Source organism: Capra hircus, chromosome 15 (genome assembly GCF_001704415.2).
Source record: "Capra hircus breed San Clemente chromosome 15, ASM170441v1, whole genome shotgun sequence".
In the NCBI taxonomy this organism is placed as follows: Eukaryota; Metazoa; Chordata; class Mammalia; order Artiodactyla; family Bovidae; genus Capra; species Capra hircus.
This window is the reverse complement of record NC_030822.1, coordinates 33,098,524-33,118,401: the sequence shown is the minus strand read 5'-3', so window position 1 is coordinate 33,118,401 and position 19,878 is coordinate 33,098,524. Positions and strand designations below refer to the sequence as shown.

The 19,878-nt window shown below is 39.9% G+C and overlaps 1 protein-coding gene and 1 pseudogene across 1 annotated transcript; both read left to right on the top strand.

Moving 5' to 3' along the window:
- Positions 1,532-2,527, top strand: LOC102170895 (annotated as a pseudogene).
- LOC102171176 (olfactory receptor 52R1) lies at positions 17,093-18,037 on the top strand. The gene has a single exon (XM_013969680.2). The coding sequence runs from the start codon at positions 17,093-17,095 to the stop codon at positions 18,035-18,037; it is 945 nt and encodes a 314-aa protein (XP_013825134.2).

Sequence of the window (19,878 nt, the reverse complement as noted above, 5' to 3'; positions counted from 1 at the left end):
TAAGATGTGGTCAATGTATTAATGACACCATTGCTACTCAATAATGGATTCTATTTGTTATTTTCTTCAGCAAACCTTTATTAAAATCATTCTATGGCACACAGGTGCTAGAAAGAGAACATGGCTTAGGGATGGCATTATGAAAATTTATCATTTAGGACAGAGTTTGGAAAATGATAGCTTACAGACCAAATCTAACTTGCAGCCTGTTTTAATAAATAAACTCTTATTGGAACACAGCCATACTCATGTATTTATATATTGACCATGGTAGCTGCTTTGGCTAAGTGAAGTTACAACAGAGACCATATGACCCACAAAGCCTAGAACATTTAAGATCTGACTTTTTCAGGAAAAATAAAGTTTGCTTATCTTCCAAGTAATAGGAGTCATAGCCTAAATTCATTACAGGTACACAGTTGCTGAGTCAAGTTATCATCCATTCCAAATCCCCATGGTAACTGTTTTAGAGTCAAGACTAATTCATTATCAGCAAATACACTGCCATCTGCCTTTAGGTCAAAGAGTTTTCCAAACTGACTTCCAACCCAGAATGTGGCCCAAGTGTTGCATCATTGTTTTAATTCAGAAGCAGGAGACCACAGCATACAGCCTGTTATTGATAGACCTCAGCCTTTGTTATCTGGTCATCTGTCTGAATATATATCTGAATATTTCTACCAAAGGAGATTCTCATGTAAAATCTAAAGTACATTCTGACTTTGAACAACCTTGACCAGCTTGCAAACTGGTCAGTGAAAGTGTGCATGAAGTCCAAAGGAAGACAGGACACATGGGATAGAGGCCTGATTCAGCCCCTTGCCAGGCTGGTGCCCTTGGCTAGCATGCTTGCTCCACCTCCCAGACATCAGCCCTGTCCTGAGAGGGGTCAGAAGGAATGTACAGTCCAGTCCTCCTCCTGGGGTCTCTATATGGTAAGGTCCTTGGCTTTGGGGGTCTCAGAACATATCAGCAGGGAGATGACAGTGTCTTCCGCATAGTCATCCCTCATGGAGAAGTAGGAGCCCTCTCCCTGCCAGAAAGGAAAAGCAGATCACTGCTCCCCACATCCTCAGAGCATGGATCCACCATGAAGGGGTATTGTGGTGCTGTGTAGTGAACCAATTGCTTCCCTGTGGAAGGACTTCTCAAGAGGAATGAAGGGACCTATGCTTAGGGTAAACAAATGAGTTGTCAGTTCTAAATTGAAAAGAAGGGAAAGAATATTATGATGTTATTTGTCAAGATAGTTTTCCTTTCACAGATTCTATTTCCAAAAAGGTATTTACTCTTATGAAATATTACGAAATATTACTCTTATGAAATATTATTACTAATGTAGCTTATATATTCTGACCCCCTTTGCATGGACATAAACATGAATAAATAATAATGAGTGACATTATTTTATATTGTAAGTTTTTATTTATTAAGATAGTTGAAATAATTCTGGTTGAACATTAACTCCAGCTGCTCTATTATTTAATTATTCCATCCAAGATATTATAAATAATAATCATGACTGCTTTTAATGTTATCCCCTGAAAGGAGTAGATTACCTTCCCAGTGGAGAAACATTAACCATCCACTGAGGTTGACTGCAGGGAATAGCTCTTCTCATCCTGTGCCCTTCATCCTCCTTGGGATCCCAGGATTGGAGAATTCTGTTTCCAGTTGCCTTTCCATTCTGTGCCATGTATGTTGTGGCTCTAGTCAGCAATATCACTCTCCTTCATGTAATCTGAACTGACCCCACCTTGCATGAGCCCATGTACCTCTTTCTGGCCATGCTGGCTACCACTGACCTGGTCCTCTCCACGTCCACACAACCTAAAATGCTGGCCATATTCTGGTTTCACGATCATGAGATTGAATACCATGCCTGCCTCATCCAGTTGTTCTTCATCCATGCCTTTTCTTCAGTGGAGTCCGGATTGCTCATGGCTATGGCCTTGGACCGTTATGTGGCTGTCTGCTTCCCACTGTATCACTCTAGTATCCTGACCCCATGTGTCGTGGGTAAACTGGGGGCAGGTGTGATGATGAGAGGGCTTCTGTGAGTGAGTCCCTTCTGCTTTATGGTGTCCAGATGTGATTCTGCCCCATTCGGATCATCCCCCAATCATACTGTGAGCACATGGCTGTGCTGAAGTTGGTGTGCGCTGGCACCAGAGTTAATCATGCATATGGGCTCTTCGCAGCCTTCTCTGTGGTTGGCTTTGATATTATTTTCACCAGTGTATCCTATGTGATGATCTGGAGAACTGTGCTGTGGTTACCTTCAGGTGAAGCCCAGTTCAAAGCTTTTGGCACATGTGCCTCCCAAGTCATCTTGGCTTTTTATGTCCCTGCTCTCTTTACTTTTCTCACCCACTGCTTTGGATATCAAGTGCCCCAAATGGTACATGTCATGTTAGCTATTCTCTATCTCCTGGTACCTCCCATGCTCAACCCCATCATCTACAGAGTTAGAACCAAACAGATCAGGGACAGGGTTGTTCAAGGATGTTGTGGAAAAGACCCTTGAGTCAGAGCTTAGGGATATAACCATCCCAGTCACCCCACTGATCTGGGGACATAAATATAGAAGGCTTAACACGATATTGCATATTGTCAGAAGATCATCTCTATGAACAACTGACTCAGAAAATGGCCATCCTCCTGAAGCAACAGGGGCAATTTTCAGGATACTCTGAATATGATTCTCTGAAAAAAGTTATTGATAATGAACACAGGGTTGACCTATGTTCATCATTAGAAAAAGAAAAGAGTAAAAGACATGCTCACCTATCAAATTTGTGAAGATCTGAAAAGAATATCATCTTCCATGGACAAACAAGATGACATTTCCTCTTGAATGGTTGGTAGAAGGATAAATTGGTATACCTTGTGATAAAGGAATTTAGAAATTTTCCATGGAAACTGTTTAAAAGTTCTGTATCTTCCCCAAGCTTGTAATTTATTTATAGAAATAGAATTGCTTCCTATGGATTCATTATTTATAAAAATAAGAGCAGGAAAACATTCAAATATTGATTTATAAGAAAGCAGATACAGTAATGAGCAATTGAATGTTATTTATCATTTAAATACTGTATTTTCAAAATGTATCTAACAGTGTGGGAATGATCAAGATATAATGTGAAACTGAAAAGAGATTGCCCATATGGCTGATTTCAATTCTAAAAAGGAATATAGGTGCATAGAAATGGATTCAGGAAATGCATCCTAATGCTATAAAATTAATGACAGTACTGAGATTTGTGGTATTTCGATGTTCTTTTTGCACCTTTATGTATGTATTTCTCAAAATTATTCATGATTGAAAAGTTTAGTTTCAGTGTGAGAAAAAAAAGTAATTGAAATAACAATAAAACTATACCAAAGAGGTTAATTCAGTGCCAAAGCCTAGAGGGGCGGCGTGGACAATCTGAGAGCATTAGGGACTCTGTAATAATTTCCAGAAATGTTTGGAAATATAGACATAACATTGCTGCCATACATAATATTGCTCACAGTATCTTGAGACTGCTAACATTGAGAATTAGGTAGACTAAATGCTGGTCTCTCTTAACAAAATTTGCTGATGCTCTGATGATAATTGATTTCAAATGAAATTTTGGAAAAAAATTGAGGAAGGAGCATCTCCTTGAAAATAATTGTTGTAGAGTTGAAAATAGTAAGAAAGCCACTAGAGATTTTGTTATTCATTAATATTCAATTTCCTTTTCAATGAAAATTTTAAGGTATATTAAAAATTACATGTCCTTCATTTTTCTTATTTTTTTCAACTTTTTTGAGTTGTATGAAGCATACAAATACTTGCACATATTTAATGCATACATTTTGATGAGTTTGGACATAGGTGTATACCTCTGATACCATCACCACAATCAAGGTGATAAACATATGTATCACATTTACACTATCTGTACTTTTATTCTCATGCACTACTCTCTTATCAAAGCCAATGGTGAAGAAGGTCCTAAAATAGAGGCTCTTATGTTATTAAAACCAACATCAGATGAAGGTGCTTTAAGAGAAATCAGGAGTATTTGTTTTTCACAAGAGAAACAGCTAATGGAGCTTAAAGGAGCCTTCAGAAATGAATGGGTATTCTGAAGGACCATTGTCAAAATTCCTAAATTTTAGAGTTCCGAGGAACCATGATCCCCTTATTAGCAAATCAATAAATAATTATGAGTCTCTCTCTTTGTCTTTTAAAATTTATTCTTTGGCAGCATAACTTGAAACAATAAAATGCAAATATTTGTAATGCATAGTTTAATGAGTTCGTGCATCACACTCAGTCTCTTGAGTTGTGTCGGGCTGTTTGAGACCCTATGGATTGTAGCTTGCCAGGCTCCTTTGTCTATGTAATTCTCCAGGCAAGAATACTGGATATGTGGCCATGCCTTCCTCCAGAGGGTATTCCTAACTCAGGGATTGAACCCAAGTTTCCTGTGTCTCCTGCACTGCAAGCATATTCTTTATCTTCTGAGTCACCTAGGAAGCCCCAGTTGAATGAGTTCTGACTCATGTAAATGCCTGTGTGGGTACCCGCCCATTTAAGATACAGAAAATTTCTATCACTTGGTAAAGATTTTTGCTGCCTCTTTGTATTTAAACACCCCCTTCATCCCAAGCAGGCAATTCCTGATCTGATTTCTTTCTCTATATATTATTATTTTTCCTTCCAAAACTTGAGCCTTATGTCTAGCTCAGAATACAGCTTTTCAGATTCATCTATATTGTTGAATGTACCTGAGTGATTCATTTCCTATTATTGCTCAGTAGTATGTTTTGTTTTTTCTACATACCTCAATTGTTATCTTTCTCCCTTCCTTCAGCCTTAATTTACATATGCTCTTGTAGCTATATAAAATATGATATATTCATTTTTCATTTATTTGAACTTTAAAGCGAGTCAGTTTTGATTTAAATGTGTTTAAATACATGTTATTCAATAGAGAATCTAAAATACATACTATGACTAAGAAAAAATGATGACATTATTCTGCGTAACTAAACACATATCACTGTAAAAGAAAGCATTCATTCAACAAAATAAATTATTTTCTTTGGCTCTGATTCAATATGTCATATTTTGTTTAATTTACATTGGACCATGGATTTCTGGGAAAACTTTCTCATATCACTAGCATTCAAATTGTCTTCCATTTTGCTCACTAGGAGGATAAAGACAAGCTTTTAGCATCATCTCACTAATGACTTTCTGCTAAGTATTCTTAATGGTGCTAAAAGCTTTCAAAATTTCATGAGCATACAAACATCCCTAACCTCTTGTTAAAATGAAAATTCTGTTTCATTAGGTCTGAGGGCAGGCCTGAATCAGGAATTTCTGACAACACTTCCACTTTGAGGCCCTATTTTGTGCAAGACTTTAATACATTCTGCACTTTTAAAGGCGTGTTGGAATGCTCTTTTCTTGAGATTACTTTACATGGCACCCTTCAGTAATTTATACTTAGTTAACAATTCTAATTGGTTGTTGAAATTTTTTTGCATATATGTTTCCTTTTGCTAAAATACATAATTCACTGTTAATCAAAAAATATGGGTGTGACATATAATGATAAATTTTCTATGTGTTCTGCCAGTGTAAAATGTCTCTCTGATTTTTTCCTTTTACACTTCATTGATAGATTGACTACATATACAGAATTACTAGGCTTTAAATAATTTTCTTTGGACACTTTAAGGTTTACCTAAATACAGCGAATGAGAGTAAAGTTAGCATTCTGGTTCTGTGTGTCTACACTCTAAAACCTTAACCTCTCTGTGCCTTAGATTCTCTACCTGTACAATGAGAAGGCTGATACCTATTTCACTGGGTTGTGGTAGAGAATACATAACTACACGGTTTCAAATCCTCTAGAGTACAACCTGGCACAGAGAAACCACTAAACAAAAGCCATACATTCATTACTAGGCCTGAGCAGCCTAAAACTAAATGTCTTTCTTTTGAAGCTGATAAGTTCCGTATTTTAAAGCCTTAGTCTCCAGTCTTTATCCTGGCACTCTGAACCTCCACAGTATTATTTCCACAAAGACTTTTTTCCCAGTTCTTTATCTTCCCCTTCTTTACCGAGTAGTGTTTTATTGGATAAATGTTGCAAAATTTTATTAATCTCTGATTGACAGATATTTGGGTTTCCACATTTTAGCTGTTATTATGTACACAGCTACTTTAAATATGCTCTTTTTATATACTGAAATATAGTTGAATCACAAGTTATGATATTCCTACCTTTTGTTGTAAGTATTAACCAGTTATTTGGTGTATGCAACTTGAAGTGGTTGCATCAAAATATGCCTGACTTTGTTAGAAGTAGCCAAAAAGATTCCTGATGGGGCTGTCCTCAGTGCCTGAGGGCCCCAAGTGCCCCACAGTTTTTTTCAACACTTAGTGTCCCAATGCATTTTGTTTAGTTATTCTAATGATTTTGTATTTGTATCTCTTTGTGGTTTGAATTTTCATTTCCCTAATGAGCAATGAGTTGAGCATATTTTCATGCATGTACTGGATGTTCATTTACTTCCCTTTGTGAAGTGTAAATTGTAGGCTTAGAATTTTAATGAGTTCTTTATCTCTCTACTGATTGTGAAATTTTGTTTTTCAGATACAAGCAATGCGATTATTTTCTTCATCTGTGGGTTTCTTTTTCACCTTTATATCTTTTGTAGGTTGATAAAGTTTAAATACTTATTTTTTTTCTTTAAAATCTGTTTTGTGTCCTAAGAAATCTTTACTTTCCTTCAGTTCATGACAATATTATCCTACTAATTTTTCTCATAATATTGACAGCTTTAGCTTCTAAATTTAGGTTTATACTATACTGCAAAAAAAGATGTTTTACGTTGAGGTAGGAATTAAATTTCATTCTGGTTTTTATACAAATACCCAGTTATTCTAGGCACATATTTTTCTGTCACTGAAGTTCATTGATTTCGCTGATGAAAATTACTTAATTATATTTGGTGCTGTTTCTGACTTCTTCCTGATTTTCTTCTACAGTGTATTGATCTATTCTTTGATAAAGAAAAGATTACCTCTTGGGTATGTGAAACACTAAGCATGTATGTTCTGTAGGATCATATGTAGATGAACAATTTCCTTGGAGCTATATTAAAAAATCCAATGGCTCATGTTAAGTGAATTATTTACAGATGATGTCTTAGAATAATGTAAAAAATGCATTCATTGTTATATTAGTTTGCAATGGTTCGCTTAACAATGTAACAAAAGCTGACTGGCTTAAACAACAGAAATTGGTTGTGTCACAGTTTTGGAGCCTAGAGGTCCAAGATTAAGATGTCACCAGGGCTGATTCCTTCTAATGGCTCTGAAGAAGAACCTGTACCTTGCATATCTCTTAGCTTCTGGTGATTTTCTGGAAACCTTGCCATGTTAACATATTAACATAATCTCTGACTTCATGTCTACATGGCATTCTTTTTGTGTGCAAGTCTCAGTTCAGTTCAGTTCAGCTCAATAGCTCGGTCATGTCTGACTCTTTGCAACCCCATGGAATACAGCATGCCAGGCTCCCCTGTCCATCACCAACCCCGAAGCATTCTCAAACTCATGTCCATAGAGTTGATAATGCCATCCAACCATCTCATCCTCTGTCATCCCCTTCTCCTTTGCCCTCAATCCTTCCCAGCATCAGGGTCTTTTCAAATTGTCAGCTCTTCACATCAGGTGTCCAAAGTATTGGAGTTTCAGCTTCAGCATCAGTCCTTCCAATGAATATTCAGGACTGATTTCCTTTAGGAGTGACTGGTTGGATCTCCTTGCAGCCCAAGGGACTCTCAAGAGTCTTCTCCAACACCACAGTTCAGAAGTATCACTTCTTCAGTGCTCAGCTTTCTTTATAGTCCAACTCTCACATCCATACATGACTTCTTGAAAACCCATAACTTTGACTAGATGGACTTTGTCAGCAAAGCAATGTCTCTGCTTTTTAATATGTTGGCTAGGTTGGTCATAGCTTTTCTTCCAAGGAGCATGCATCATTTAATTTCATGGCTGCGGTCACCATCTGCAGTGACTTTTGCAGCCCAAAAAATAAATTCTGTCACTATTCCACTGTTTCTCCATCTATTTGCCATGAAGTGATGGAACTAGATGGCATGATCTTCATTTTCTGAATGTGGAATTTTAAGCCAGCTTTTTCACTCTCCTCTTTTACTTTCATCAAGAGGCTCTTAGTTCTTCTTCACTTTCTGCCATAAAGGTAGTGTAATCTGCATATCTGAGGTTACTGATATTTCTCCTGACAATCTTAATTACAGCTTGTGCTTCATACGGCCAAGTATTTCACATGATGTACTCTGCATATAAGTTAAATAAACAGGGTGACAATATACAGCCTTGATGTACTCCTTTCCTGATTTGGAACCAGTCTGTTGTTCCATGTCCAGTTCCAACTGTCACTTCTTGGCCTGCATACAGAGTTTTCAGGAGGCAGGTCAGGTAGTCTGGTATTCCCATCTCGAAGAATTCTCCACAGTTTGTTGTGATCTGCAGAGTCAAAGGCTTTGCATAGTCAATAAAGCAGAAGTAGATGTTCTTTGGAAATTTTGCTTTTTTGATGACCCAGCAGATGTTGGCAATTTGATCTCTGGTTCCTCTGCCTTTTCTAAATCCAGCTTGAATATCTTGAAGTTCACAGTTCACGTCTTGTTGAAGCCTGGCTTAGAAAATTTTGAGCATTCCTTTGTTAACATGTGAAAAGAGTGCAATTGTGCAATAGTTTGAACATTCTTTGGCATTGCTTTTCTTTGGGATTGGAATGAAAACTGACCTTTTCCAGTCCTGTGGCCAATGCTGAGTTTTCCAAATTTCCTGGCATATTGAGTGCAGCATTTTTACAGCATCATCTTTTAGGATTTGAAATAGCTTGACTGGAATCCCATCACCTCCACTAGCTTTGTTCATAGTGATGCTTCCTAAGGCTCATTTGACTTTGCATTCCAGGATGTCTGGCTCTAGGTGAGTGATCACACAATCATAGTTATCTAGGTCATGAAGATCTTCTTTGTAAAGTTCTTCTGTGTATTCTTGCCACCTCTTCTTAATATCTTCTGCTTCTGTTAGGTCCATAACATTTCTGTCCTTTATTGTGACCACCTTTGCATGCAGTGTTCCATTGGTATCTCTAATTTTCTTGAAGAGATCTCTAGTCTCCCATTTTATTGTTTTCCTCTATTTCTTTGCATTGATCACTGAGGAAGACTTTCTTATCTCTCCTTGCTATTCTTTGGAACTCTGCATTCAGATGGGTGTATCTTTTCTTTTCTCCTTTGTCTTTAGCATCTCTTCTTTTCTCAGCTATTTTTAAGCCCTCCTCAGACAACCATTTTGCCCCTTTGCATTTCTTTTTCTTGGGTATGGTCTTGATCAGAGCCTCCTGTACAACGTCACAAATGCTTGTCCATAATTCTTCAGGCACTCTGCCTATCAGATCTCGTCCCTTGAATCTGTTTGTTACTTCCACTGTATAATTGTAAGAGATTCGATTCAGGTTGTACCTGAATGGTCTAGCGGTTTTCCGTACTTTCTTCAATTTAAGTCTGAATTTGGAAAGAAGGAGTTCAGGATCTGAACCACAGACAGCTCTTGGTCTTGTTTTGCTGACTCTATACAGCTTCTCCATATTTGGCTGCAAAGAATATAATCAATCTGAAATCAGTACTGACCATCTGGTGATGTCCGTGTGTAGAGTCTTCTCTTGTGTTGTTGGAAGAGGATGTTTGTTATGACCAGTGGTTCTCTTATGAAAACTCTATTAGCCTTTGTCCTTCTTCATTTTGTACTCCAAGGCCAAATTTGTCTGTTACTCCAGGTATCTCTTGACTTCTTACTTTTGCATTCCAGTACCCTATAAGGAAAAGGACATCTTTTTTGGATGTTAGTTCTAGAAAGTCTTGTAGGTCTACATAGAATCATTCACCTTCAGCTTCTTTATCATTACTAGTTGGGGCATAGACTTGTATTTCTGTGATATTGAATGGTTTGCCTTGGAAACGAACAGAAATCATTCTATCATTTTTGAGACTGCATCCAAGTATTGCATTCTGGACCCTTTTGTTGACTATGATGGCCACTCCATTTCTTCTAAGGGTTTCTTGCCCACAGTAGTAAATATAATGGTCATCTGATTTAAATTTGCCCATTCCAGTCCATTTTAGTTCACTGATTCCCAAAATGTTGATGTTCACTCTTGCCATCTCCTGTTTGATCACTTCCAATTTACCTTGATTCATGGAGCTAACATTCCAGGTTCCTATGCTATATTGTTCTTTACAGCATTGAACTTTGCTTCCATCACCAGTCACATCCACAACAGGGTGTTGTTTTTGCTTTGGCTCTTTCTCTTCATTCTTTCTGGAGTTAATCCTCCTCTCTTCTCCAGTAGCATATTAGGCACCTACTGATCTCAGGAGTTCATCTTTCAGTGTCCTATCTTTTTGCATTTTCATACTGTTCATGGAGTTCTCAAGGCAAGAATACTGAAGTGGTTTTCCATTGCCTTCTCCACTGGACCACATTTTGTCAAAACATCTCCACCATGACCTGTCCATCTAAGCTCAATCAAGACGGCAGAGTAGAAGGACATGCACTTATCTTCACTCATCTTCTCTTGCGAGAACTCCAAAATTATAACTCACTGCTTAATAACCGTCTACAGGAAAATATTGGATCCCACCAAAAAAAGATACCCTATGTCCAAGGGCAAAGGAGAAGCCCCAGCAAGATGGTAGGAGGGGTGAAATTGCATTTAGAATCAAACCCCATACCCACCAGAGATGCTCAGAGGGCTCAAACAAAACCTTGTGCACATCAGGAGACCCCACAGAGACTAAGCCAGACCTGCCTTTGAGTGTTTGAGTGTCTCCTGTGGAGGTATGGGTCAGCAGTGGCCTGCCACAGGGGCAGGGGCTCTGGGTGCAGCAGACCTGGTTATAGTAAGCCCTCTTAGATGGTGTCGCCATTAAACCCACCATAGAGCCACCAAAACTTTCACAGGACTGGGGAAACAGACTCTTGGAGGGCACAAACAAAGCCTTGTGCACATCAGGACCCAGGAGAAAGGAGCAGAGGCCTCACAAGAAACTGACTCAGATTTTCCTGTGAGTGTCCAGGGGTCTCAGATGGAGGCATGGGTCAGCGGTGGCCTGCTGAAGGGTCGGGGGCACTGAGTGCAGCAGTGCGTGCATGGGACTTTTGAAGGAGTTCGCCATTATCTTCATTACCTCCACCATAGTTTGGGCCTTGCCCATCAACAGAAAATTGGATTAAATATTTACTGAGTATTGCCTCACCCATCAAAACAAGACCCAATTTCCCCCATAAGTCAGTCTCTCCCATCAGGAAGCTTTCATAAGCTTCTTATCCTTATCCATCAGAGGACAGACAGAATGAAAATCAAAATCACAGAAATCTAATCAAACTGATCACATGGACCACAGTCTTGCCTAACTCGATGAAACTATGAGCCGTGCTTTGTAGGTACACGTCTCAGTGTCCAAATTTTCCCTTTTTAGAAGGAGATCAGTCATATTGACTAGGAACCCACTCTACTTCAGCATGAAATTATCATTACTAGTTTATTTTCATTTAATTTTATTATTTATTTATTATTAGTTATAATTACATCTGTAATGAGCTTGTTTCCAAAGAGTCGGACATGACTGAGCGACTAAGCACAGCACAACATGAGCTTATTTCCAAATGAGGTCACACTCAGAGGTACTAGAGGTTAGAACATCAGTATCTGAATTCAAGTCCTTACTGTTGAAGTCAAATCCACCCTCTGTACTCCAGCAGGAAACTAATTCTCAGACAGAGTTTTAGGTGAAATAGAAAATAATAGCTTTATTGCTATTGTAATGCCCTCATACTCTGTGTTCGAATCAGGAGGGATTATGAAGAGTTTTATAGTAATGGCTCAAAGACGGCATGGTCAGCTATTGGACAGTCTTCTGATTGGTTGATGGTGTGCTAAAAAGTGAAAGTCAGCATCATCAACCTTCTGGTCCAAGTGGTCTGGGGTCTACAGGTTTGTGGGAAGCATACAGTTAATATCTCCCATCTGGTGGGATTTTCAGATCTGCAAAACAGTTCAAAGATATTGTTATGTATATCCCTTGAGAGAGGATCAGGACACTGCCTCAAGGCTGCACTATTTTGTGTATGTGTGCGGGAGGGGGGTTATTTTGACTGTTCCTCCCTTTGTCTCTATATCACCTCCCTTCCCTCATTAGCAACTGTTGAACCCACTCACTGGAATTCAGGGAGTCAAGGATACTGAATGAAGACTATTTCCTGTAACTAAGAAATGATGTTGCAGGAAGGAGAATACCTTCCAGAGCCCACTGGTCAACCAGTGGCTCAATGGCTTAATGATAAGCAATATTCTTTTCTTACTGAAATGGCAGGTGACGTTCTTTTCTCCACACGTATGGTGACCTCGCCCTCACAGAGCCCTGCGTCACACTAAAATGTATACTTCATGCAAGTAATTATTTGTCCTTGCAGGTATATACAATTTCACATACATACATCCTGAAGAAATCCATTTCTTTACATACATAGTTATTACAATCACTCAGATATACACATCAATATACATGGTAAATGAACACACTTGCACATTGCACAAAATATCCCTTCAGTTGTAAATATACATCCTCTGGCAAACAATAAAGTACATGCATATAGATAAACTTACACTCATATGATCAGTAGATATGAATTTGAGCAAACTCCAGGAGGCAATGAAGGACAGGGAAGCAGTCTTTGGGATCACAAAGACTCAGACATGTCTTAGTAACTGAACAAAAAAATCTCAGCAACACACATTATTATGTGTGCATTCAAATGCACACATATAGAGAATGCACACGTATAGAGAATGCACACATATAGAGAAGAAGGGAGATTTAGGGGTTAATGCTTCCGCTTCTAGTCTCCAGGCTTAGAGGAAGTCAGTTCAAGTATGAGGCAGTGGGACCTAGGAGGGCGGAGACAATTGGTGCTTGGGGTAAGGGAAAGTGTAAACACTCATAGGTTTTAAAGAGGCTCCATTCGGTGTTCTCGGTTATAAGCTGTTTTCCAGAAGCCATTTACAGTTGTGTCCGGTAAAGTTGGAGTTGGTGAGAGATAAAGCAGAGCTTTCAGTGAGCGGTGCCTTGGACCCCAGTTATCTCTGCCCATCCCAGGAAGCAATAGGACTCAGAGTCTTCAAGGAGCTAGAGGCATGGTGTGCTCTGTGCAGAAAGGCCTGACTCAGTGGGGGCTCCAGGCCCAGAGATCATGACTGCTGATCTCTAGCCTGAGATAGGAAGAAGACTTGCTGCTTATTCTGTGTCTTCCAGGAAAATTCTAGAAAAGTAGAAGGACTACCTCCTTACACAATCCATCCAGGAAGGAGGTTGGATCAGGACCCCATACTACTCTAGTATTATGGTTCTGGATCTTAGTTTTAAATGCTCAAAGTAATAAAACAGAGTGTAAAATTCCTGGAAGCTGTTCCTTAGCAAGATCTCAGCCCATTTAGTCTTCATCCCTTTGAGTTTGAGCAACATGGATTGAACTGATATTTCATCAGGTGAGTGATAATGAAGGTACCCAATTTCAAAGGAACACAGCAGAAAGTGCAGAGAGGAAAGAGAGGCACCTCTCAAGAAGCTCCCATCTTCCACTTAGACTTGAATTTCAGGTCAGCTCTTCTCCTCCACTGTCAACCAAGGAAGAAAATCTGAGACCCAAACGTCAGAGCCAGCAGAATAGAAGAACAGAATGAAGACGCTGAGAGGCATCACTTATGAGGGACCTTGATCTGTGAAAAGGCCATGGGAGACTCTGGAAAATAGATCTATCAGAGGAGAGAAACTGGTTTTGAAAGAAGCTACAGTATATGAGTAGCTGAACCCTGGCTGAGAAGAGAGTCACCACATCAAAGGGAGTTTATATAACAGGTGAGTTTATATTAGGGTTTGTGGGCAGATTCAGTGAAGATGCCATTCAGCAGTCTATACTCAGAGATGCCAGAAAATCCACCCTGAACCTATTGTGGAGGGATCCAGTTCAACAACTTAGTGGGGTTCCAGATTCAAATGCAGGTCTATCTGTAATTCACTAAACAATTTCACAAGTTCCCTTTGTATCTGGCTTTTTCATGACAGGGCAACAATCACTGCTGTATCCTATCAGCATGGGTGTTCCAATCAGTCACTACCTAGCAGAGGCAGTATTGTGGACCACCAAGACCACTGGGTGTGGAGCTGTGCACTTGGCACTAACTTATTGTGTGATTTCAAGCAAATCATGTAGCTACCCTCAGTTCTGTTTCTCTCATTGTAAATAAAGATGCAGAAGCTTTATGAGAGAAACAATAAAATGCAAAAGTATATAGTGTTGTAGCTACAAAAATAGCAATATCTTTCAGAATTAATCAAAGGGATTATTATTCATTTTGATAAATTTATATCCAGCATCATCACTAGTACCCACTGAAACAGTGAGGATGACCCAAGTATGCTTTTCCAAGTGACCTTAAGCCTCAGTGACTATGTCCTTGCAAGTGAAGAGTGACATACAGGAGGTGAAAAGAGGGAAATGAGGGAGCCTCTAGAGGAAACACAATATATGACTGTTTGAGAACATAAGGCCAGGTCAAAGGGGATAAAACACAGCCCTAGTGCCCAGATAATGTATGTGTTTCTGAATTTCATTTTTTATGATTGGTGACTTTGTTTTTAATTACTAAGCCTTGTATGTGTGTGTCTTAGTTGCTCATTCATGCCCGACTCTTTGAGACCCCATGAACTATAGCCCAGAAGAGTTGTGTTCGACTCTTTTGCAACCCCATGGACTGTAGCCTGCCAGGCTCCTCTGTCCATGGGATTTTCCAGGCCAATGATACTAGAGTGGGTTGCCATTTCCTTCTCCAGGGGATCTTCCCCATCCAGGGATCGAAGCTGTGTCTCCTGCATTAGCAGGCAGATTCTTTACCACTGAGCCACCTGGAAAGCCCCAAATATCTACTATCTAGGAAGGAGGGTAAAGTTTTCAATTTAGGGCAGAACTTATAGAATCTTAGTTCCACTTCTTTCACAATGTTACAAATCTAGAGAAAATCAGAAAAAGGCTAGGTTTATTTCAGATTCTACATAAACCCTTCTTAGGAACCACTGAGTCAGGTGAATGAAACAATTTTTCATACCCAGAGGTGATTTGATAAAGGGAGTTTGAAAAGATACTCTCCTTGACTATGTCTTTCTGTTATGAAAGACATAAGAGCTAATGCTTTCAAAGACTCATGTCAACTGAGATTAAATTGTGTAAAGATATTGGGTAAGAACCAGGTGTGTTTTTTGCCATTGACTCTGAGACAGACAGTGGTCAGCAGTACGATCAGACACAAGCATCAATCCTTGTGATACCAGCAAATACCAGCAGAGGATGATGTTCCCAAAGTCAAACCCTGGCCAGCAGGGCAACCGCTAGTATGAGAAGTGGACATAACTATCTTTTGGGTTTGGAGCCAATGCGGAAGGTTCTGTCAGACATTGTAAGATATGGAAAATTGGTCCATGACTCCATTGCTACTGAATAATGACCTTTATTTGTTAGTTTCTTCAGCCAACATTGATTAAATTCCCTTTCTTTGTAAAGCAGAGGTTCTAGAAAGAGAGCACAGCTCAGGAATAACTTCATGAAAGTTACCACTTAGGACAAGGGTTGAAAAACTATAGTCTGCACCAGCTCCACTTTGCAGCATGGTTTTAAAAATAAAGTTTTTTTGGAGCACAGCCACATCCACAAGTTAGATATTGACTGTGGCTTCTTTCATGCTACAATACCTATGCTAACTAGTTTTAACAGAGATTCTGTGGCCCACGGAGCCTAAAATATTCATAATTTGACCAAGGAAAGTTTTTTGATTCTCCAACTGAGGAGTCATACCCTAAATCCATTATAGGTACACAATTGGTCAGTCCTTTACCTACCAACCCAAATCTTCACAGTAATTGTCTTAGAGTTAAAACTAACTCAGTAATACACTGCTATGGTCCTTTAAGTCAAAGTGTTTTCCAGAGTGACTTCCTACTTTGAAAAGTGGCCCACGTGTTGCTGCTGTTTTAATTCAGGAGTGTGAGGCCCCTTCACGGAGACTGTTGTTTATAGATCTCTGTCTACTTCATCAGGATGTCTGTGTATACATCTAAGTATTTCTATAGATGGAAAAAAAGGGATTCTCATGTAAAAATTCAAATACATTCTGGCTCTGAACACTCGCAATACAGATCAGTCCAAGTGTGTATGACATTCAGAGAAAGACAGGGTACCTGGGACAGAAGCCTGGCTCAGTCCCTAACCCTGTCTTGGGAGGGGTTAGGAGGAAGGCATGACTAGACTTCCTCCCGGGGCCTCGAGGACACAGTAGGATCCTTGGCTTTGGGAGTCTCAGGAGCTATCAGCAGGGAGATGATGGGGTCAGCTGCATACCTATCCCCGCTCAGAGAAGCAGGGGCCCTTTCACAGCTAGAAGAACAAGGACAGATCCCTGCTCCTCACATCATCAGAGCATGGGTCCTCCAGAAACTGATTCCTCATTGTGGTGTAGTGAACCAACTGCTTCCCTGATTTGGGGATTTCCAACAGGGATGAAATGACCTATGCAAAAGTTTAAGCAAATCAGTTGTCAGTTCTTACTAGAACACAGGGACAGAATTAATATGACATTATTTTTAAATTTTCCTTCTACATGTTCTTATTTTTAAAAATATTTGTTTCTTATAAAATATCATGGTTGCAGCTAGTGGTGTGTTCTGACCGCATATTCAAGAACATAAATGTAAGTAATGAACACAGATTAGCATCATTTTATATTGCAAAATTTTGCTTATTAAAATAGCTGAAGTTATTCTGGTTTGCCATTCAAATTTTACCTTATTATTCAATTCTTATATCTAAATATAATAAATAATAATAAAGATTTATCTTAATGCTATCTATCTCCTACAGAGAGTAGATTACCTTATAAGCCAGAGTGCAATGCTGACTTCAGGGAACAACTCTTCTCATCCTATGTACTTCACCCTGCTTGGGATCCCAGGATTGGAGAATTCCCAGTTTTGGGTTGCCTTTCCATTCTGTGCCATGTATGTTGTGGCTCTAGTCGGCAATATCACTCTCCTTCATGTAATTCGAACTGACCCCACCTTGCATGAGCCCATGTACCTCTTTCTGGCCATGCTGGCTACCACTGACCTGGTCCTCTCCACGTCCACACAACCTAAAATGCTGGCCATATTCTGGTTTCATGATCGTGAGATTGAATACCATGCCTGCCTCATCCAGTTGTTCTTCATCCATGCCTTTTCTTCAGTGGAGTCCGGATTGCTCATGGCTATGGCCTTGGACCGTTACGTGGCTATCTGCTTCCCACTGCATCATTCTAGTATCCTGACCCCGGCTGTCGTGGGTAAACTGGGGGCAGGTGTGATGATGAGAGGGCTGCTGTGGGTGAGTCCTTTCTGCTTCATGGTGTCCAGGATGCCCTTCTGCCCCATTCGGATCATCCCCCAGTCATACTGTGAGCACATGGCTGTGCTGAAGTTGGTGTGCGCTGACACTAGAGTAAATCGTGCATACGGACTTTTTGTGGCCTTCTCTGTAGTTGGCTTTGACATTATTATCATCAGTGTATCCTATGGAATGATTCTGAGAACAGTGCTACAGTTACCCTCAAGTGAAGCCCGGCTCAAAGCTTTTGGCACATGTGCCTCCCATATCTGTGTCATCTTGGCTTTCTACATCCCGGCTCTCTTTACTTTCCTTACTCACCGCTTTGGACACCATGTGCCCCGAGTGGTACACATCATGTTTGCTATTCTCTATCTCCTGGTACCTCCCATGCTCAACCCCATCATCTATGGAGTTAGAACCAAACAGATTAGGGACAGGGTTATTCAAGGATGTTGTGGGAAAAAATTCTGAGTCAAAGCATAGGTCTTCAACCACCCCCAATCACCCCACTGATCTGGGAATATAAATGCAGACGTTTGCCAGGATGTCACATATCATCACACAGTCATCTCTGTGAACAGCTGGCTCAGAGATCAGCCACCCTTCCGAAGTAAGAGGAACACTTTTCAGGATACCCTGAAAGTAGTAACTGATAATGAATACAAGTTTTACCTATGTTTGATCTCTTACAGTGAATGATGTTGGATTTGTGATCTCCAAAGAAGATTTAGCTTCAGGACCAGGGACCAGGCTTAATCACTCAAGCTCTTGTGTGACAGTTTTATTACAGTGAAAAAGGACAGAGAAACCTTCTGACATAGACATCAAAAGGGGGCGGAAAGTGCCCCACTCATAGCCTTAGCAATTGGTTAATAGAGTAAATCGAAAGAATGTCTCAAGGTCGTAAAGGTCTTACAACACCCACTCCCACAATACACATTTTAAGATGTCAGGATTATTCAGAAGGTTCTTAAGAAGGAGAAGCATGTCCTCCAGCAGGATACATTGTTGTAACATAATCATTCTTGCAGAGTTTAAGGAAAAACTCCTTGAGCAAGATGAGTTGATTTTCTTGGGTCATCATTAGCTCTGTGCTTAAAGAAAAAAATGTTTTATGTGACTAAGATGAAGGAATGTAGGGAAAAAAATGTGTGTCCTTTTCTCCTCCTCAAGAGCCCCAGACCCTTTTCTCCTTCTCAGGGACCCCAGACTTCTTATCAACCCTGCTTTTTTTACTATGCCAAAGCCTTTGACTGTGTGGATCACAATAAACTGTGGAAAATTCTTAAAGAGATGGGAATACCAGACCACCTTACCTGCCTGCTGCAAACCCTGTATGCAGGTCAAGAAGCAACAGTTAGAACCAGACATGGAACAATAGATTGGTTCCAAATCGGGAAAGGAGTACGTCAAAGCTGTATATTATCACCCTGCTTGTTTAAATTATATGCACAGTAAGTAAGTAAGTAAGTAAAGTCACTCAGTCATGTCCGACTCTTTGTGACCTCGTGGACTGCAGCCCACCAGGCTCCTCAGTCCATGGGATTCTCCAGGCAAGAATACTGGAGTGGGTTGCCATTTCCTTCTACAGGGGATCTTCCCGACCCAGGGATCGAACCCAGGTCTCCCGCCATTGGAGGCAGATGCTTTAACCTCTGAGCCACCAGGGAAGCCCTATGCATAGTACATCATGTGAACTGCTGGGCTGGATGAAGCACAAACTGGAATTAAGATTACCAGGAGAAATATCAATAATCTCAGATATGCAGATGACACCACCCTTAAGGCTGAAAGTGAAGAACTAAAGAACTTCTTGATGAAAGTGAAAGTGAAAAAGTTGGCTTAAAATTCAACATTCAGAAAACTAAGATCATGTCATCCAATCCTATCACTTCATGGCAAATAGATAGGGAAACAATGGAAACAGTGACAGACTTTATTTTCTTGGGCTCCAAAATCACTGCAGATAGTGACTGCAGCCATGAAATTAAAAGATGCTTGCTCCTTTGAAGGAAAGCTATGAAAATCCTAGGTAGCATATTAAAAAGTAAAGACACCACTTTGCCAACAAAGGTCCATCTAGTCAAAGTTATGGTTTTTCCAGTAATCATGTATGGATGTGAGAGTTGGACTATAAAGAAGGCTGAGCACCAAAGGATGCATTTGAACTGTGTTGTTGGAGAAGACTCTTGAGAGTCCATTGTACAGGGAAGAGATCAAACCAGCCCATCCTAAAGGAAATCAGTCCTGAATATTCATTAGAAGGACTGATGCTGAAGCTGAAACTCCAGTACTTTGGCTACCTGATGCAA